Source organism: Protopterus annectens, chromosome 8.part0 (assembly GCF_019279795.1).
Source record: "Protopterus annectens isolate FY-2018-M chromosome 8.part0, PAN1.0, whole genome shotgun sequence".
Taxonomy (NCBI): domain Eukaryota; kingdom Metazoa; phylum Chordata; order Ceratodontiformes; family Protopteridae; genus Protopterus; species Protopterus annectens.
This window is the reverse complement of record NC_056741.1, coordinates 360,270,409-360,291,650: the sequence shown is the minus strand read 5'-3', so window position 1 is coordinate 360,291,650 and position 21,242 is coordinate 360,270,409. Positions and strand designations below refer to the sequence as shown.

The 21,242-nt window shown below is 40.5% G+C and overlaps 1 protein-coding gene across 1 annotated transcript in view; it reads left to right on the top strand.

The window, feature by feature from the left end:
• EPHA1 (EPH receptor A1) overlaps positions 1-21,242 on the top strand; it is a 1,081,817-nt gene that overhangs the window by 724,681 nt on the left and 335,894 nt on the right. Inside the window, exon 11 of the mRNA XM_044079196.1 lies at positions 2,371-2,556. Coding sequence (XP_043935131.1) covers positions 2,371-2,556 — 186 coding nt within the window. The remainder of the gene's footprint in view (positions 1-2,370; positions 2,557-21,242) is intronic.

The following is a 21,242-nucleotide window of genomic DNA, read 5'->3' as shown; positions in this document are numbered from 1 at the left end:
CAGTCTTCTGTCAGAGACGACACCTGATACTGTATGCCAGTTGGCTGCAGCCCTCCTAATTCTTGTTTGACCTCTTCATTCAAACTCCTCAACCAGCCCTCCCAGGTACCAACTATTTACCTATTCCACTATCTTCCCTTCTATCTCAATGAGAAGGACCAATTCACTTATATTGTTAATATAAAAACAATTGAACAAGCATACGTCTACCTCTCAAACTCTTAGAGCAAAATATCTGGACAAAGCCTAAAATGATGGGGGGACAAATAGGGACAGATTTTAAATATTGCTCTTACAAACTTAAAAAATTGATAGAATAATAGGTTTTACATTAGCATGACATTTCTGAAGGATGTGGAGTCTTAGACTCAAATATTTGTCATTATTTAATGACTTCAATCCTCAGCTATTTGCCAAAAAGGTACAGATTTTAGGTGAACACACCAAAAATATGAGGCAAAAATCTGGACATTCTGTGAAAATCTATACAGTTGAGAGGTATGATATATGTGTAACAGAGTACTTGTGTCTTAATGTGCAAGATAATCTAGGATTCTTACAGAACTGAATTTCTTTATGTGAGAACCCTTTTGTTCCGTCTTCGACAGACACACCACTTGATTTACTGCATACGGAATGTTGTTTGCATTCATTGATCAGAGGGAAATATAATTCAAATAAAGCTACATTCTTGTTAAATAAATTTAGCATTTTTTTAAATTTAAGTCTGTATGTAAATAATCAACCATAAAGTACCCTTGGAATACATTCTAGGAAGTTCCAGCAGTGTGAAAATAAACTGCAGAATGTCTCCATGCTGTAATTATTTGTTTTGCATACTGTGCAGCTCTCAGCAAGTTATTTACATAGCTCACAGTTAACTCCATCCTTGAAACTAGTTGTTATGCTTAACATATAGTAGCAAAGATGAAAGAAATCAAAATAATTGGGCTAAGATATCCATCTGTGAATATTAATGACATTCATTCTACAGCATTGTTCCTAAGAATAACTCAAAAAGGATGCTGTGACATTTCTTCTACTGATTGATTGCAACTTGTTAACAAAGTAGGTGAGGTGCTCTGGTGACCCAGGTTCAAGATGAGCAACAATAAAGAAAAGTATGTAGAGCTGCTTAACACATAGAAGGAAGAAGAACTGCAGTATTTACAGCAGACTTTGGCATTGTCAGTGAAAATCTTCTGATATACATTTAGAGGTTTGGTTAACTGACATCACAAAAGCAATTACAGCTAAAGCCCTCCTAAAGATCTTTCAGTTTTCTTTGACTGTATTCAGTTCTTTTTAGGATCTTATTTTAGAGGGGAGCTGAATCCATGAGGCATGAACAAGTTTTTTAAACAGTGTCTTCCGTAATGCAGTTTTGAATTTTATTTAATAACGGAAATGTCATCTTTCAGAAGGTCTCCCAAGTGTTTATACTTTGTCCTTTATAGTCAGTGTTGACCTTAGCAAAGGGAGGCACTGCCCATAATGTATCATTTTAAATATTACTGTACTAATGATCAGTAAACTGCTGTGGTGGTACAGCGGTTGCATTGTTGCCTCACAGCAAGAGGTTCTCCCGTTTGATTCTCAGCTAGCGTGCAAGGAGTGCCTTCTGTGGAGTCTGCATGTCCTCCCCGCGGTCGCGTGGCCTCCGAAAGATATGAGTGAATGGGCATTCCTTCGCTGAACGTTGGGCATCGGGCTGGCAACTCGGCACCATAAAAATCTACTGCCAATCATTAGCGGACTGGAGTTCCGCTGTGCCGACCCCTTACCGGAAAAAGCCGAAAAAACAAACAACAACTGTACTAATAATCAGTATTGACATGGAATGTACAGTAGACTTCCTCTTATCCAACCTGTCTTTAACCAGCCATCAAATTTCTGCTGTAGCCCTAGTAAAAGACAACGGAGAAGAACAGCACTTCACCTCCTCTGGGCTAAATAATGACAGACATTTGAGTTTTAGACTTCATATTCATTAGAAAAATGCATACTAACACAAATCCTGCTACTCTAGCTGATTTATAACCTATACATATTAATTTGTATGCTTTTCTGATTAACCAGCCATTAATTTATCCAGCCTAAGGTCCCGTCCCAGCGAGACCACACAAGAGGGAGTCTGCTGTACTGGTAGCCATTCAGAATTGCTTGGAAGAATTTTGAAGCAATACATTCCTCTTCTGTCTTTTTGCATTCAGTCAGTGTAGAAGGGTATACATGTTAGAACATGGAACTAATTTTACTTGCATTTCGTTTTCCTTCTATAACATCAGAAACTGTTTACAACAGTTACTGTTAGCATTTCCAGTGTCTTCGTTTAACTGTTCCTTTTTGTTTGTTTTTTTTGTATTTTAGGGGAGTTTGGAGAAGTATGTCGTGGCTTTCTGAAGTATCCAGGGAAAGAACGCATCACTGTGGCTATCAAAACATTGAAATCTACCTATTCAGACACACAGTGGTGGAATTTCCTGCGTGAAGCTACGATCATGGGACAGTTTAATCATCCTAACATTGTCCACCTTGAGGGACTTGTCACTAAACGTAAGACTTGCATGAGTTATTCATTTATATATTTATTAATGTTATTATTAAAGTTGAACTACTTTGAACTGAAGTTTTATAGTTTTTTCCCAGGAAATTTGTAAGTTAAGGTAGATTCACAGTTTACTAATTCAGTTTTAACTTGCTAATAATTCCATGTGTCTTGCATGCTGTGCATTAGAATACTGTTGATGCAGTAAATTTGGAACTTCAGCTTCTGTAGCCAAGAGCAGTAAAGATGGTGTACATATTCACAAATGCAATGAAGCACTCCATAGCTGGAAAAGAGAAGAGAGAAACTCCTGGTAAAACTGAAAAATGGCTAACACATCTACAGTTGTACAGTACTCAATATGTAGCTGTTCTGCAACTCGTGACTTCAGTAAGTTGTGGTCAGGAAGATGACCTTCTTGAGTCACCATTTAGCAAATGGTAGATCTCCGATCATTTTGTTTTTTTTTTTCTGACCTACAACAAACTGATAAAACTGATGCTTTTGTTGCTCTCTGTCTTTTCTCTTTTGATTTCTTCTTGTGGTTATAACGTTCCTTGTGGGCATCTCCAGTTTTCTAATCTGTGGAGACTGACTGACTGGGGGTATGTCATGCACTGGGCATAATATGAACAGCAAATGCTTTCTATTTCTGGAAGCCATGATCATCTTCATTTACATTACTGTTGCAGTAGTCCTCATCATTGGGAGTTTAGCCATAGAAGGCCTAAAATCCAGCCTGACTTCTACAGCTCGGTATCCCTCCTTGTCTAGGTGTGGTGAATTTCCATCTCACGGATGTCAGGACATTGCTGGTAAAATCATATTAGATCAGTCTTGCTGCAGTTTGCATCACAGGCATTGATTTAATTGCATGTGTAGTCCAGCATGGCTTACCTTATCTGGAGTTTGGAACAGGTAATTGCCCCTTTGGGAATCATCCTTATCCCTGCTTTTGGTTGTTATGTATTTATGATATTTGTGTGACTTTGTAATATTGAATGTTTGGCTATTTGTTTCAATATATCAGGGCCTGAGAAAGTTAGATGTTCTTGTGGCAGACAGATTCCACAGAAAGACATCATACAAATTGTGCTTATTTGCTAGGTCCAGAACATATTAAGGACTGTAGGATCCGTCACAGATTTAGGGAGCAACCATGACTATATGGAGCTTCTCCCACCTCCCCTTACCCATACCCTCCTCTAATCCCTCAATCTTCCTCACCAGTAAAGATAGCTGAAAGGGTACAAGTAAATGCATTGCAAGCTGTTATGGTAGGTCAACCTTATCTCATCTTCCACAAAGACATACTTTCTTTCAGAAGTAATCCTTTGTTTATGCCTAAAGTGGTATCTGAGTTTACTTTCAGCCAAGCTATCCGCCTCCCTGCCTTCTTTCCACAGCCTAAAAATTGAGGGAGAATGGATTCTTCATAGGTGCATAGGTTAGTACTAGGCTAACTGCTCTAAAGAGCCATTTTAAACCTAGCCAGTTACCCACTGTGAGAATCAAGCCATGCACCTTGTATCTATAAGGTAAGCACCTTAACTATTATGCCAACCTCCCACCTAATACTCTGTAGACTCACGGATAACTCAGATGTAGACTCACAGATAACTCAGATGCTATCTTGAATAGCATTAAAACCTACAGAAATCTGATCATTCTTCATTTCTTGTAAAGTGAAGAAAAAGGGACAATGTTAATCAAAGCGGACAATTTCCAAATGGTGTCACATGCTATTTTATTTTGTTATTCCCACCATAACAAGTAAATTCCAGGTAGGATCATGGCACATTATATTAAGGACAAGGGCAGCGCTAGCATTTTGGGGAGGTCAAACCAGGTTTTAAGTTGGGGGTCCTACCCCAAAGGATGGCAAGATGTCACCATGTTGCTACCATGCACCCTTCCCTGTTAAGTTCACCCCATTCAAGCACCCTGTTAATGGTCACTGTGTACCACATAGTATAAAAAGTGTTATTTCACAGACGTACTATTACAGGCAAATCTGCAGCGCCACTAGTTGTACCATATTAACACCAACACATGCTGACTGGCATTTAGTAGCAATGTTGTTACATCATGAAAAACTTCTGCACCATAGCAAGGTAACCAGTCCCACAGAGGTACACAATGGATCCCACACTTGACAGAGACACTGACACAAGATGAAGACAGCACTACAGCAAGGCTTCAGTACACAGACTTCACAAAAGACTGGCATTGCACTAGTGAAACAGACATACATAAGATAGACCATGCTATAGCAAGACTGATGCATACAAGACATTGAAGCAAACAATACAGGGGGACCAGACAGTGACAAAGACACCCATGCAAGACATGCTACAGTGATGGACTCATAAGACAGACCAGCCCCACAACACAGATATTTCACTTCAACAAGACTGAAATACACATGGACCATACAAAAGATAGACACAGCACTAGTGAAACTTGAGACATACACAGTATAGACAATGATATAGGAAGACTGACACATACAAGACACAGACAGTGGAGAGAGACAAGCCAACAACGTCAAAGACCAAGATGGCTACAGTAACAGAGTCACAAGAATGACTGACCCCACAAAGCAGATCCTCACTACAGCAAGGCTAAAATTCATGCAGGTCTCACAAAAGATGGACAAAGCACTACAGTGAATGTTCACAAAAGAGAGCGATAGCAGTACCATGCAGAAGGACACAAGACTGCAACTAGAGAGGCACACAAAAGCCTAAGACAGAGCTAACAGGCAGAGGTACAGACACTGACACACCCATACAGTACAGAGAGGCACACAGACACGACAACTACAGGAGGACAGTTACAGATATGCAAAACAGTCAAACTGCGCAGCCACACAAGACAGCCACTGGGCAGACATACGGAAAAAGAGACTGACATGTAAGATGCACAGGAGAAAGTCAAGGGCAGATGTTGAAGTGCACAAAAACACTCAGACTTACCAAGATAACAAGTGAAGATAAAAGCACACAACTGACATATACCACACTGACATAACTTTTCCATGTCTGGCCAATGTCTTTTATTCTTACAGAATGCAGTTGGCTCCTCAGCTTATATGATTTATATCAATGTTATTGTGCCACATGAGCGATATTGGAGCTTCTTGTGCTCCAAGCTACCCGTTACTTCATAACAAATTCTTCAACTCTTTGCTTTCTTTGCAATACAACAAAACATGCTGCTTTTAGCTGTTCATGCGTACGACAAATCTTGTCACTCCTAGCTGTCATTGCTGCACAATGAGTCCTGCTGCTCCCAACTGTCCTTGCCTGATGACAAATCCTGCTGCTGCTTATACTTATTGTCCAAGCATGTGGTCATGGTGCTGGACTAAGCAACAAATTAGAGTGGATATACAGCACAGCACTATACAAGCCAGACTAAGGCACAACCTGAAATTTACTGGTATACAGCATTCTAAAGACTTCTGCATAGGAAAGATGTGCACATACCTGTATTTTCTAGTTTCCTGTGATTTTTCTTCCTGACAAAGTTTCAGTATGATAAACATTGTCCCACTTCATGGTCAACTGATAGCACAATCACTCCTGTGTCACTTATGACCATAGATATGTCTTTAGGAGACAGAATTTAGAAAAGCTGCATGCTGCAGTAGCCACTATAAAAGGTGCCATGCAAAAGTATTTGTATAGATGTCTTTCAAAGGCGGAAATTTAATACGGTCATTGGTGATGCTTCAGTGTCCTGTATTTGAGAAAGGCTTTTCAAGTCAATACAGAAACTGAGAAACTTGAAACTCTTGTTTTATGGATGTAGATAGCAAGATACAAGCTGTAAAAATGTTTTTAGTCCATTCAGTTTTATATACAAGTCAGGAATATTTTTATCAACTGGAGGAAAAGTTGCGAGTAGTAATTAAGAAATAGTTGAAGTAGTTTATCTGGGAGGAAGTAGTTTATCTGGGAGGGGAACAGGGCAAGTGTTCAGTGTGATAACTTGATCCTTCCAGTAGAAAAAGTTAGTTTAGGATTTCCTGATTTGAAGAGATATTTTGTAGCTACGTAGTTAAGGCTTATATACATAACCAAAGCAGAAAGCTGTAATTCAAAGTGGAAAGGGATGATGATGAAGTAGAGGGGAAAACTGAAGAAATAAGGAGAGAGTGGGTTTTGGTTGTAGATCGATAAGGAGAATAACAACAGCCATACATAATGTTATATTCAGAAAGTACCAGACATTATTAAGAACTAAGCCAACACAAGAATGGAGAAAAGGGATTCTTCCACTAGGGATGACTGCAATTATGGCTACAGGGAATAAGCAAGAGGGATTGGCATTTACTGGAGAAAACTGATAAAGGAACCAAGGTATTCGGAGCAAATTAGAAAGAAAAAAGTAATAGAATGGGAAGAGGCCAAGAAAGATATTTGGACTCCAGACTAGAGACTGCCTTTCTTATCTGGGATTGATATTGGAGCAGAAGCAAAGAAAAAGGGATAGGAGAATCCTAAGTGAAAAATGTCCTTTGTAGAGCTGTTAGTTGAATCTAGAACATAAGCTGCTGTTAAAAAGGGGTAATTAGTAGGGCATATATAATATTGCATGATAACTGTAGGAATCAGAGGAGGCTAGAAAACATTGGGAAGACAGATTGGATAAATAATTCACAAGAAAACAATGCAAGAACATGTGTATGGTTCCCAAATATGCAACAAAGCTGAGAAGATTTAGGATTTTTGCTTGGAAGGGTTTGTATAGAGGTATTTTTATAGCCCTTGCAGACTCCAAAGAATTTTTCCTGAGGTAGATACCAAATGTCCAAATAAAACAGGCACCAGAGCCATGGCAAAAATGGAATAAACACTTTATTACAAGTAGAGCTTATAAAAGAACTGAAAGAATTAAAAATAATTAAAATGTAAGAATAAGCTTAAGTGACGGATTTACGTGAGGAAGTGGAAACACGATATGCAGAGCTGATTCACAATACAGAGCAAATGCACATTCAGATCTGCTTTATGAAGATTTTGACTACATAAGTGTTCGAACAAAGGCTGATGGAAACAAAAAAGCAAAAACTAGCACGGGACATCAGTGATTTTAAAAAAAAGGGCCTTGTGTTTTCCTGGTCAAATAAAATCACAGGCTGTTTAGATGTGGCACATGCACATCCTGAGAAATATATCAATATACAGAATTTGGACCCAGGCCTTCCAACAATAGATGCTAACTTGGTCAGAGATTTGGATGTAGTGGATTTTGCAGTACCACCAAAACGACAATGAAACAAGAGCTTCAGAAACAACATGGTGGGGAAGAAAGTGAATCCGCACCCTGTAACCCAGAGCCAGTCACGGAAGCAAGTGATTCCGAATTAGTGTTTATTTATTGACATTTGGTTAACCGGGAAAGTCCAGTGGGTCAGAACCCATTTTCAGTGGAGGCCTGGGGAGAAAAGCTACAAGAAAGGTTACAGTATAAGGAACATCACTTGCAGTTACAATTTTACATAAGTGATCAGTTACCAGTTCAAGTAAACATCATACATATCAACTTGTAACCTCACTGAACATGAGCTTTTTATATCAAGTATAGGGATGTCTTTTATCTCTGAATGTGAAGCAGATGTTGCACAATCACTTTCTGAAATAAAGATAAATAATAAAGAAGTATACGATCTTTGAATCTAAAAGTCACATTTGGCACAGATGTCAATTTTACACAAAGTCAAAACAGAAGGAACAGTATGTACACTCGCCCTAGTAACGGGACCCTACAGACCTTTGAAAAGATGGCCGGAAACAAGATATACCAGCTCTATCAACACAAACAAAGTCTTTTCATAACTTAACACTTGAACAGTTTAAAGCCATTGAGTCCCGTAAAAATAACAAATATATCGTTATTAAAGGAACTGATAAAGGATTGGAGTTGTAGTTCTTAATGCAGCATTTTATATGGATACCATGCAACAAATGCTGCAGACTGAAAAATATAAGCCAATAAATGAAAGGGATTGCGTAGCAATTATTAAGTCAATGACTGTCTATCTTGATAGACACAGCACTGCATAAACTTTTGACAACCATTGCTCCATGCATTCCCTTTTTTTACAGTGTTCCAAAGATACACAAATCCGTTACCAAACCCCCCCCACAACCAATTGTTTTGGCCAGGGGATGGATTACAGAGCCGTTATCAAAAGATTTTTGTCTGGACAACTCAAGTTTGGCCTTGAACACACCAGTACAATAATTAAGGACATAAGTGACTTTTTGTCAGTTTTCCAGACTGAAAGAACAAGACCTTACAGAATGCATTTTTGCCATGCTTGATACTGGCTCACACTTTACTGTGATACCTAATTAAATTGGAACACAGCATGTGGCTGTATATCTTGGAGAGTTTTCAACTTATGCGCAGGATCATATTGTGTTGTTATGCAAACTCCTTACACAGGTCCTAACTAACAATGTCCTCCTCTTTCAAAGAATTATATAAGCAAGAAAGCAGCATAGAAAGTAGTGAATACACATGCCAACATCTTCATGTATATATGGGAAAGACAGTATATATTATCTGATATGAATCTTTACAAAGGTCAAATCAAATTTTATAAAAGATTTGTGGATGATCTTTTGTTTGGCAAGGCCCTGCAGAGTTATTTGAAGAGTTCTGTACCTATATTTCACACACAACAGAGTTTCTCAGGTTTAAGAAAGAGACTTCTACTCACTGTATTATCTGTATATTACACTTTCAAGTAAACGGCTACAGACTGCATTATATAAGAAACCCATCAAGTGAAATACTTATCTGCATCATACAAGCATGCATCCCATTTTTGTTTTTAAAAATGTTATAGACCAGATGCTAAGGGTTGTAAAATTGAATACCGAGGATGACAAGATACAAGTACAACTTAATGCCATCTCACAAGATTTCATTGCCAGAGGTTACAACCCTGATGAAGTTCAGAGAACACAAGACGAATTCAGTGGTATATGTGACTCTCAAGGGAAACCATTACTATAAACTTGCTTTCAAACATGTAAAACTACACAACCATCTACTTCGTTACGATGCATGCTGACTTATAACAAGAATACACATTCTGTACAACAAATTATTCAGAAGTATTGGTGGATATTGAATGATATCCCACATTTGTGAAATGTTCTACCTGAGAAACCAAGTTTTGGTTTTAAAAGATCATACAGTCTTAAGAATAGACTCTGCTACAAGGAACAACTCAAGGATTTCAGTATTTTTGTAGCACAAAACAGGGGACCTTTAAATGTAATAAATGCACGTATTGCTCATATGTTTATACTGATAAATCTTTTAAACATCCTGTATATGGTCAAGATTTTATAATGAATGCATATAGCAACTGTGACACTCTACACCTGGTTTATTTGGCTAAATGCATTCAGTGCCCTGCTTACTATGTTGGCATGGCTAATAGACATAACCACTTCTCTGACATTAACAGATGTGTTATCACCAATGCTTTGTATAAACACAGGCTAGAAAAGGATGAAACACATATTAAAACTCCTTGTTTTAAGTCCATTACCCGAACAATTGCATGGAGATGCCCTTGTTCACTCCACTGAAAAAAAAGAATTAAAGTGGACTCTGAGGTTGAAAGTGTACCTGCAACCTGGTTTAAATGGAACTGTTTCTTTAAAACGTATGCTATGACAGCTAAATCAGTAGGTGCATTAGATCACATGATATGACATACCTCTATAAGAATCTCTCAAATAGTGAATTGTTATTTAGCCTGATGAAGCCGTATTGGCGAAAGTTAATACTTGCACTTAAACTTATTCTTGGGTTTTAACTTATTAATTATTTCAGTTCATCAGCTCTGTGTAATAAAGTTTTTACTCCATTTTTGAAGTGGCTCCAGTGCCTTTTTACTTAGATTACTGAACTACTGAAGCCCACTGGATTTATCGTACAGCACTGCTTTTTTTCTTCAGTAGATACCATATGTTGGAGGTATGATGGAAAAGAGAGGTAAATATAAACATACGTTTTGGGAGTGTAATGAGTTGGTAGACTTTAAAAATGACTTACAGAGTACTCTATCAGAAATATTGCATAAGCAAGTGGATGTAGCAAAGGAAGTCATGTTTTAGAGCTTGGATACAGGTTCTAAGTTGCCTACACATAGTAAGGCATTAATTCTGGTGTATGCCAAAAAAACAATTAATAGAAAATGGTAATCAATGTCTAAACCAACTGTATTTGACACAGTGAATATTGTAACAGGTATAAAAGAATTGAAGTGGGATCTTTTGAAAATGGTGGGAGCAAATTACATCGAAAGAAATGGAAATGGTGGGAAGAATCCATGCACTGTAATGTTTGGTAGGAGGAGTGAGGTTTACGGGAAGGCAGGAATATAAAATTGTATTGACAATAATTGTAAAGTCTGTAACTATAAACATGTTAACAAGGTTTGTTTTCTTTAAGTATGTTATCCTGTGCCTTAAGATAATTCAATAAAGATGTTAAACTCTACGGCTAAAACTTTAGTTTTGACTGTACCCAATGGAAAAGAACTGGCAGCTTGGTAGATGGTTGTAAACCATCTGTGTAGTTAAATGTGGGCACTAAACAGATAAGTGGAAAAAGAAAAGACAGAACCAAACTGTGACAAAAGCTGCACTTGAGCAAAGAACTTGCCATTGCCATGGGTGTACAGTGCATCACTCATTCCACAGAATGTCATTTTCCATTCTGCTACGTGTTGAACAATAGGTATAATGCATTCTAACACACCATGCCAGTAAGCTGTTTCTTTTTCAGTCAATGCTGGTCTCCTAGCAACTGTTGTCTGCCCATTATTTCGTCTGATGTCCAGTTCATTCCACTTGAGCATACATGTTACATGCCCCAGTGCTTTGTCATGGCAATTTAAAACTTTGGACATCTCTGTCCATACACTGAAATCACCTGACCAGAGAAGATGATTAGAATATCCTATTAATTTGTATAGAAAGCAAAGCACTGCACTTTTTGTGACAGAATACATCAGTCAAATGCAAGTTGCATGGTCCCTCTTTTTTCCATTAAGCAGCATGTGGAAATAGTTCTCTGATGTAAATCTTCTGATCTCCTTCTGTTCAGTTGCTGCAGTATTCTTTACTTGAGGGATATCCCCGCCAGAAGGCACCTGGCGTTAGCCAGTGTACAAAAGTCTTTGCCACTGTTGGGTATGTGGTACATCTGATGTCAGCTGCAGTTGGACATAGGCCATAAAACAGACATATGCACATACCATCCTCAGAACTTTTTTGCTGCCAGTGAGAATGCCAGCTCCGACTCATTCATACAGTTTCCAGTGTTTCTGGGGAATTTCTTTTCTTGCTATTAATTTTATGTCATCTAGCAAGGGCAAGTGCCAGTGTGTGGAAGACAAATTCCACATAAGGCTAGCCATACCCATTGTCTTTTTGTCTAGGCCCCAACCAGAGCCATAAGTTGTGCAGTATTTGCCAGTCATTCATTCCTAAGACCCTGAGAAGTAGACTTTCATCACTAGCTTTATATCTGCAAAACCAACGGCTTAAATTGTTAACTAAGCACATGGAGGGTTCCTTGAGGCCAGAAGCTGAGCCATTGAAGCATAAGGCCAAGAAACCTCAGCCTACACCTTCCGCTTCACATCACCCATCCGATGCATCTCCCAAAGCGCTTGTTGACCTGGAAGGACATCCAGTTCCAGGCATGGACTCAGACCAAACCCACTTCTGAGGTTGCCTTAACTGCTGCCACGAGTACATCTCAAGAGGTGGAACAGACATCTGATCTGGATGTCGAAGGGGAACTCAGGCTTGAATGCATTGAGGAACCTAGGGATTTACCGAAAACATCTGTTACTGGTCTGCTCCAGCCTGAAACCTTCAAACTCCGGCATTCATCTGGACCCCTGACATTACAAAAGATAGTTACTCCAACAAAGAAAAACAAAAGACAAAGCATGTCTGTACTGCAAAAAAGGTCCCTGCAAATCAGCAGGCCTTCTCTCAGAGTCTTTTTAGGCCGTCATGGCTTTTAAGCAGCCTACATCTCAGCCTGCCTCAACCCCAGCCTCTCAACTTTCCCAGAAAATGGCTAGGGACCCAGACTCTTCAGATGAATCCTCTTTTGATGAAGAAGAATCTTTAGATTACTCTGCTCAAATCCCATCTTCTCAGGAATACATCTCCCCTGAGGATGAGGAGTCAGTGTGGACAGACTCTCACATGGAGGAAATGTCCTTTGGGGAGACCATTCTGAAAATGGTTGAACATTTTCAGTGGGTTTCTTCTGTAATCTTAGATGCCCAGAAAAGGTATTACCAACTTTTACAAGTGGATGTTCCCAGCTCTTCTGCAGTGCCATCAGTACATCCAGCATTTTTAGATGCTTTCCACCATGCGTCCAAAAACCCAGACTCTCAGGCTCCAGATCCCAAAAAGCCAGACCATTTCTACAAAGTCCTGGAGGAATGTCGATTTATTTTCGGGTGCCTAGCTGCAGACCCGGCAGTCATCTCTTTTGCTACTGACCAGCTTTCTAGGATGCTCCATTCTACCTCACTATTCCTGTCAGACAAGGAGAGTAGAATCCTGGAAAGGCTAGGGAAAAAGGGATGCACCTCAGCCACTTTGACACTCCCTAAAACTTGTGTCTCAAGCAACTTCTGCTATCTCAGACATCCCAGATTCTGAGGGAAAGCACTTAGTCGTGAATCTTTTAGGAGCTTCTTCTCAAGTGCAAAGACACTCATCAAATGCAGCTGTGATGCTGCTGAGGCCTGTGCTAAGACAGCTGCTACCAGGTCAGTACTTAAAAGTTTCTCATGCCATAGACTTCAGCTACTGCAGGACAATTTCAAATCCAAATTAATTGATGTCCCTCTGGACAATACAAGCTTGTATGGGCCAGCTGCAGCTGTCCTTTTCAAAACCCTACAAGAAAAGTCTAAAGAACTCTAGAGTTAAAGCACCTTCTAGTGTCCCTGGTGCCGAGGTTCCATAGAAATTTTCCTGCCAAGCCTGTCTTTGTTCACAGCTGTTCTCGGCAGCAACAAAGCAAAGCTTCTAGTGGAGGCAAGATAACACAGAGGACTAGGATTTCTCAGGCACCACCCTAACAAAAACAGTTCTTTCCAGACAGAGCAGGGGTTATGTGACTATCCTGCAAACATCCCCCCTCTCTCTGCCTTTCAAATGCTCTCAAGACTTGGCAAACCATTACCCAAGACATTTGGGTCCTTTCCATAATCCAAAAAGGATACTTTATAGTTTGGTACTCCACTTCCATCTTTTGGGGCATTCCACAGCCACCCAGAGAACAACTTCATCTGTTCCCAGACCTCCTCTCAGATTTAGGGCAACAGGGCTCCATTCAGAGAGTCCACTGTACCTCCAAGAGGGAAAGGATTTTATTCAAGAATGTTCCTAGTGCCCAGAAACAATGGCCACTGGAGGCCAATCCTAGACTTATCTTCTCAGAATGCCAACTCTACAAACCCTTTTACCTCTGCTTCTCCCACAGGTTCTTTGGCCTATCTAGACATAAAATATACTTATCTCCACATCCCCATTCACCCCAAATGCAGGAAATGTTTACATTTTTCTGTGGGCTCATGGCATTTTGAATTCTCTGAATTACCCTTTGGCCTTTCCACAGCCCCACATTTTCTCAAAGTGTTTGGCTCCAGTGATAGCTCACTGCAGGCTCCTGGGTGTCCAGATCTTCCCATACATGGACGACCTGCTCTTGCAGGCCCCAAATCCTCAGGCTCTTCAACAGAACCCACAGACTATCATTACCCTCCTGGGAAATCGGGTTCACAATAAACTTCAGAAAAATCAACCCTCACCCCATCCCGAGACCATACTTTTCTGAGCTGCTGAATCCAAACAGACATAATAAGTGTCCCCAAAAGGCATAGAGCCGTCACACCTTCTGTCCATCTCTCCTCCCATTAAACCACATTATGGCCAGGGAACTTCTTAGGGTACTAGGTTTTATGGCCTTAACCATACCCATGGTACCCCTGGCAGGGCTGCACACGAGGAAATTCCAGTGGTTCCTCAGATCAGTCTTTACTCAACACACTCATCCTCCAGAATACTTCATTCTCTTCATCCCATGCATGAAGGTGGAATTTCTTTGGTGGATCCAGCAGGTACAACTAAACTGAGGACTTACCTCTACATATCCTGTAGACCTAGTCCAAGAGCTTTATAGAGATGCATCAGATGTTTGCTGGGATATGGCCCTGGGCAAATTTACAGTCCAAAGAAGGTGATCCCTCTCACAGAAAAGAGAACACATGAGCATAAGGGAGATGCCAGCATTACTCCTAGCATTACAAACCTTCCATTCCTTCCCCCGGGTGCCAGGTGCACTAAAACTGTTCACTGACAATGTGGTATGTGAACAAGCAAGGGGGGGACCAGATCCTACCTCCTGTGCAAGTTGGCTTTCCTAGTGTGAGAATTCCTGGCTCAGCACAACTTGACAAGCCAGGGTGTGTAGATTCCTTCCAACAGGAACTTGGCAGACTCTCTGAGCAGGTCCTGTACCCAATCCCAAGAATGGATGTTTCACAGGGATATGTTTCTGGACATAGTCCACCAGTGGGGTACTCCACACATAGACTTATTTGCCACTGCTATGAACAGACAACTTCCAAAGTTCTGTGCCAGAGTCCCAAGTCCTCTGTCTTGGAAAGTGGACACCCTCTCTTTCTTGTAGAAGGGGATGTTTCTATACACACTCCCACCGCTTCCTTTAATACCAAAACTCCTGCTCAAAATCAAGCAGGATCAACCAAAAATCTTGCTGGTGACTCCCTTTTGGCAAAGACAGCACTGGTTCCCCCTTCTCCTACAAATTAGCCAAAGGCCATCAGCACAGGTTTCCCCACAGAGTGGAACTTCTCACACATAACAGAGGATCCCTTGTACATCCACACCTGTTAACACTACACCTGACATTGTGGATGATAGTATTCTAATTCCCTTCAGACACCTTTTCTCTGTGGACGTGCTCAGGGTTTTGCAGGAGGCCAGAAAACCCAACACTAGAAAGTCGTGCATTTCCAAATGGATTTTCACTATGGTTTCTGTGTAAGAACCATGCCCCACTAGCAGTGGGAATACCGCTAGTTCTGGAATATTTGTGTGAACTGCTCTCAGCAGGCCTGGCTTATTCATCAGTTAAAGCTCACATGTCAGCTATTTCTGCTTGTCTGCCTTTATCTCTTCCCCTGGCGTCCAGGTTCAAGGTAAAACAATTTTTTTTAAAGGCATCTTCACTTTAGGCCTCCCCGGAAACCTAGACCTCCTCCTTGGGATCTTAGTTTTGTTCTAGAGAAGTTGACATTGCCCCTCACTTGAACCCACAGTTTCTGCCTCCCTCAAACATTGCTCTTGGAAAACTGTCTTGCTAGTAGCCCTGACTTCAGATAGAAGAGTGTCAGAACTCCAAGCCCCAATGGCTGTTCCACCCTTCTTGGCCTTTCATAAGGACACAGTATAATTGAGAACCAACCCCTTCCTTTATGTCCAAGGTGGTTAATGAGCTATCCCTTAACCAAGCTGTTCATCTACCAGCCTTCTTCCCCTCTCAACAAAGTCACAGTGAGAGGATTCTGCACTCCGTTGATATTCACAGACAACTGAAATATTACCTGGACAAGACAAAACCCCCTCAGAAAATCTGACCAGCTTTTCATTAATTGTCACCCCAGGGCTCTGGGGTCTTCCTGCATCCAAGCAGACTATCTCTTAGGATGTCTAAAACTATCTCCCTTTGCTACACTCACCATGGAAAAGACCTTGCCATTCCTGTGAAAGCCCATTCTGCCAGAGCTAAGGCTTCATCAAAGGCATTCTTCAAAGGATTGGATAACGGTGCCATCCTGAAATTAGCCACCTGGTCTACTATCCATACCTTTACCAAACATTATAAGCTGCATGCTATCTTCAGAGCTAGAACCAATTTTGCCAAAGCCATTTTACATGGTATAGAGTTCCTCTGCTCCTTCCTCCTCCTTTCCCTCTTGAGCTCTGCTATTCACCCTCAAGTAAAGAATGCTGCAGAAAGTGAATAGAAGGACATAGAAAAGTTGTGTAAAGTCTTACCATTACCATAGCTGTCCCTCTCCTCACTGCTGCAGTATTCAATCCCCCCACATTCCCCACTGGTCTCTTGTCTTTCCTGGATGTATTGACCACTTGTATCCTTAGTCTGGCTTTCCTCCTGGAGCATTCATTTCTGATGATGGTACATGCATATGTCTGTTTTATTGCCTACTTCTAACTGCAGCCAACGTCAGACGTACCATGTACCCTATACTTGCAAAAGGCTTTTGTATACTGGCCAAGGTCGGGTACCTTCTGACAAGGATATCCCTCAAGTGAAGAATACTGCAGCAATGAAGAGAAAGACAGCTATGGTTATGGTAAGATTTTACGCAACTTTTTCTGTTCATTGACTAGGGACTGTGGCAGTATCACTTGCAGTAAGTTCATGCTGGATGGCAGCTATACTAAACACATCCCTTATCAAGTCTGGCAAAGTTCCTACATCCTCAAATGAGCCACCTGAAATTCCAAGCAAGTTATGGGACACATCAATTGTCAGTGCATCAATATTAAACTCAGGTGATTCAGGCAGAACTTCCAAAGTTGAATTTTTACATTTTAACATATCTTCTTCAATGGCATTGGTATTACGTTCATATGGGGCAGCTGTGACTGGAGTGGGCACTTTCTACAGTAAGGATACTGGAATTACAGCAGGTAGCTTGTACTGCTTGTACTTTTGCTGAATCTGCCTTCTATGATGACCCACAGAAAACCTTCCTAATTTCATAATGGAACAAGGTTTATAAGGGACATACCAAAACTAAGATGCAAATATTTGGACATTGGAAACTGCTTTATATACTTTTCTTCTGAACCTCTCAACCTCTTGGCACAGGAATTCTGGACAAAAATGTAAAACCAGAGAAGTATTTTAAATATTGCTCTTATAAGCTTACAAGGATGGTAGACTATCAGGTTTTTTATTGGCATGCATTTTTGTGAAGGATATTAAGTGTGAAATTATTTAATAACTTCAGTCCTCAAAGTTTTGCTACAAAACCACAATTTGTGAGGGACAGACCAAAAATATCAGGCAAACATCTGGACAATTCTGTAACATTCTCATAGCCCCGCCCCTATCCCCCACCTCTCAACCTCTTAGCATAATAATTCTGGACAAAGCCCAAAGTAATGGTAGAACTAATGTATAAAATCAGGGACACATTTTAAATGCTGTTTTTATAAACTTGATGATACTAGAGTAACAGGTTTTGCATTAGCTTGCATTATGTGAAGGATATGAAGTCGGAAACTCAAAAGGTCTGTTATTTAGTAACTTAATTCCACAGTGTTTTGCTAGAAAACCACATTTTTATGAGGGAGAGACCATAAACGGACAACATGTGGACATTCTGTAAAATTCTTACAGCCCCATTTGTATCCCCCTATCTCTAAACACAAGAAACCTGGACAAAGAAAAAACAATGTAGGACAAAGATATAAAATCAGTGAAAGATTTTAAATATTGCTTTTATAAACTTTTGCAGAAGATGGAATAATAGGTTTTACAATATCATGCATTTTTGTGAAGGATATGACATCTGAAACTCAAAGGTTTATTATTTAGTAACTTTAATCCTCAGAAGTTTTTCTATAAAAAACACTGTTTTTATGAGGAACAGACCAAAAATGTCAGGAAAAAACTTTGCTCCCCTTCAACCTCTTAGTGCAATAATTCTGGATAAAGCCAAAATAATGGTTGGATGAAGGTGTACAAATTACGGTAACATTTTTAAATGTTGCTGTTATAAACATTCTGGAATAACAGGTTTTACATGATCATGTATTCTGTGAAGAATATAAAGTCTGAAACTCAAAACTCTGTAGTAACTTCAGTCCTCAATGTTTTGCTCCAAAACCGCAATTTTTATGAGGGACATACCAAAAATGAAACCAACATTAAATTCTAAGGTGTTTCACCGTTGCACATCCCCCCCCCCCCCAAAAAAAAAAGAAAAAAGCAGCAACTTACATTTTTCTGCAGTTGGTGTTGGACTTGCTACTCCTCTGTTCACCACTACCCTGATGACTGATGTTTCTGTATATATTTTTCTGAGTTGTCCTGAAAAGGACAGTTTTCAGATCTTTTGAGACATTGGTCATAAAAGGGCAGTTGAAGATGCTCTGGACTCTTGTCCCAAAGATGGTCACTAGAAGGCTTCCCACTCCCTCGTTCTCTTCATACGGGTAAATCCATCTTGTACCATGAATGAACAAATGACAAAAGCTCTTCTACAAAGTCTAGTAAGAAGAGTATAAACGCTTGCAGCATGTACCTTTTTCAAGGCAGAAGTGCTTTACTGGGGCCAGTCAATTCCTTGTTTCATCACTTCCTCAGTAGAGGAAGCTTACAGAACAAAAAAAATGCTTGCTGAGCTGCTGCAACCAATGATACAGGTATTTGCAGAGGTCACCTCTTAACTCCTGAGTCAATGGAAGTACTAGTAGTACTCTTAGAGGGTCTTACCCAAACAAATGACTGGTGCCAGAAACATGGCTTCAAGCTGAATACCAAAAAATGCATCATCATCCCCTTTAGGGGAGAGAGTGACATCCCAACAAATTATCACATTAATAACAACATCCTAAGCATGCAATCTGTCATGAAGTATTTGGGCATCCAGGTTGATAGCAACCTGACTTTTGACCACCATGTTGCTTCCCTTGTATGGAAAGCTTTCTACATGCACCACCTTATAAGTAAGGGTATCTCATCCAGAGACAAGGAGGTCATAATATCCCTGTATTCTTTCCTTATAAGGCCCATTATTAAGTACAATGCCCCTTTCAGCATGTACCTCACAAAGCACATGCAGCAGCTGGAGAGACCACAGAGGTTCCTCACCAAGAGACTCCAGGGCCTTAAACATCTGCCCTACACTGACAGGCTAAAAGCCCTGTCCCTCTACTTAGTTTCATACAGATTCCTCAGAGGTGACCTCTGTCTGGCATGCAAAACAATCTCAGACCCCACCTTGATGGGTCTGCCGCATATCTGCAAGTCAGGCTCCACTTGCGTAACTCACACACGCAACCTCAACCTGGTCTGTGACATCAATAGGACTTGTTGGCAGGACAGATTTGTGTCCCAGAGACTCCTCCATCTGTGGAATAGACTCCTTCTTTATGTCAAGCAGAGTATCACATTATCCCTTTTTAAGTGCAACCTGGATAACTGGATCGGAACCAAAAATTACACCCCAGGATTCCACCTGTGTCGCTGCTGAACTGGAGCATCAGGTGCTGAGTTGGCTAAACATGGACTAAGCTCTTGGCTAGGCTTATATGGGCCTCAGGGCCAATAGCCTAGCAATGTCCCATGATCCTATGAAAAAATACAAGCAATGACTTGCTGTGCTCATGGCAGTAACACAGGAACACTTCACAATGCCGAAATCCTGAAAGATTGAATTTTATATGGCCGAGACCATATGATTGAACTTTCAGAATCCTGACATTGTGAATGGATATCTGCATACACAGCAGAATGGGAGATTCCCTTTTCCTTGCTGTAGTGCGATCTCAGAGTTGGAATATTTAAGTAGCGGGGGTGTGGGGGGTGCAGGGGGGCTTGCCCCCCTGCAGAAATATTTAAATTGTTTTTGGGGGGGGGTTAGATTTGTTTCAGAATTTTGATATTCCAAAACATCGATTGTATGGTCTTGATCATGTGAAATTCGATGTTTCAGAATTTCGAGATTCTGAAGTGAATCCCAGTAACACATTTAACTGCTGGAGCTGGGTACAGGAGAGACCTGCCTGTGGGGTGGCTGTATCTCATTAGAAACTATGGTTTTGTACCCATATAGCTAAGGTTACTTATGAGCATAGTGCAGTTGTGTAACAGTCTATCACTGTTGCAGTAGCAGGTCCCTCCCTCCATCTTCCCATTGTGTTTTTGGATGTTTTCTGTTGCCAGCAAGAGGACATGGATTTCTTGTTACCTAGCATTGGCCTCTTTCAGGGCTCTAGATTCCCTCTTCAGTTGGCATGAAAGATCTGAAGTGCTTGATATCTGGGCCATTTTCCTCAGCCGTGCTTGTGCTTTCAGTGGTCTGGTTGTGTGGAAGGTGCCCTTAAGTTTTGGAAGCTGGCTGATATGAAAGTTCTGAAGAGCTTGGTGCCTGGTACACTGATTTGCATTAGCCCTGCTTGTGCTTTCAATGCTTTGGTTGCATGGGAGGTGCCTTTAAGCTTTGGAAGCTGGCTGGCTGTTGTAGCCTATGCAGGATGTAACCCATGTAGCCAATGTTACCACAGCAGTAATCTTTTCAAACATCTATTGTTATGGTACGTTTACATGGACAACTGCTCTTTTCTCTTTCCTCTCCCCTCAGCCTATCTTTTGACGGCTTCTATGTTCTTCTAAGGGTTATTCCAGGGCCTTGATCTTTAGCTCCAGAGAAAATGCCCTATAATTTCTGCTGTGTAAAAAAATAAATAAATAAATAAATAAAAAATTGGTGTATATGGTGTGGATGGATGTCAGTCTTATACTGGGAATGTGCTGATTTCCTGAAAGATAAACT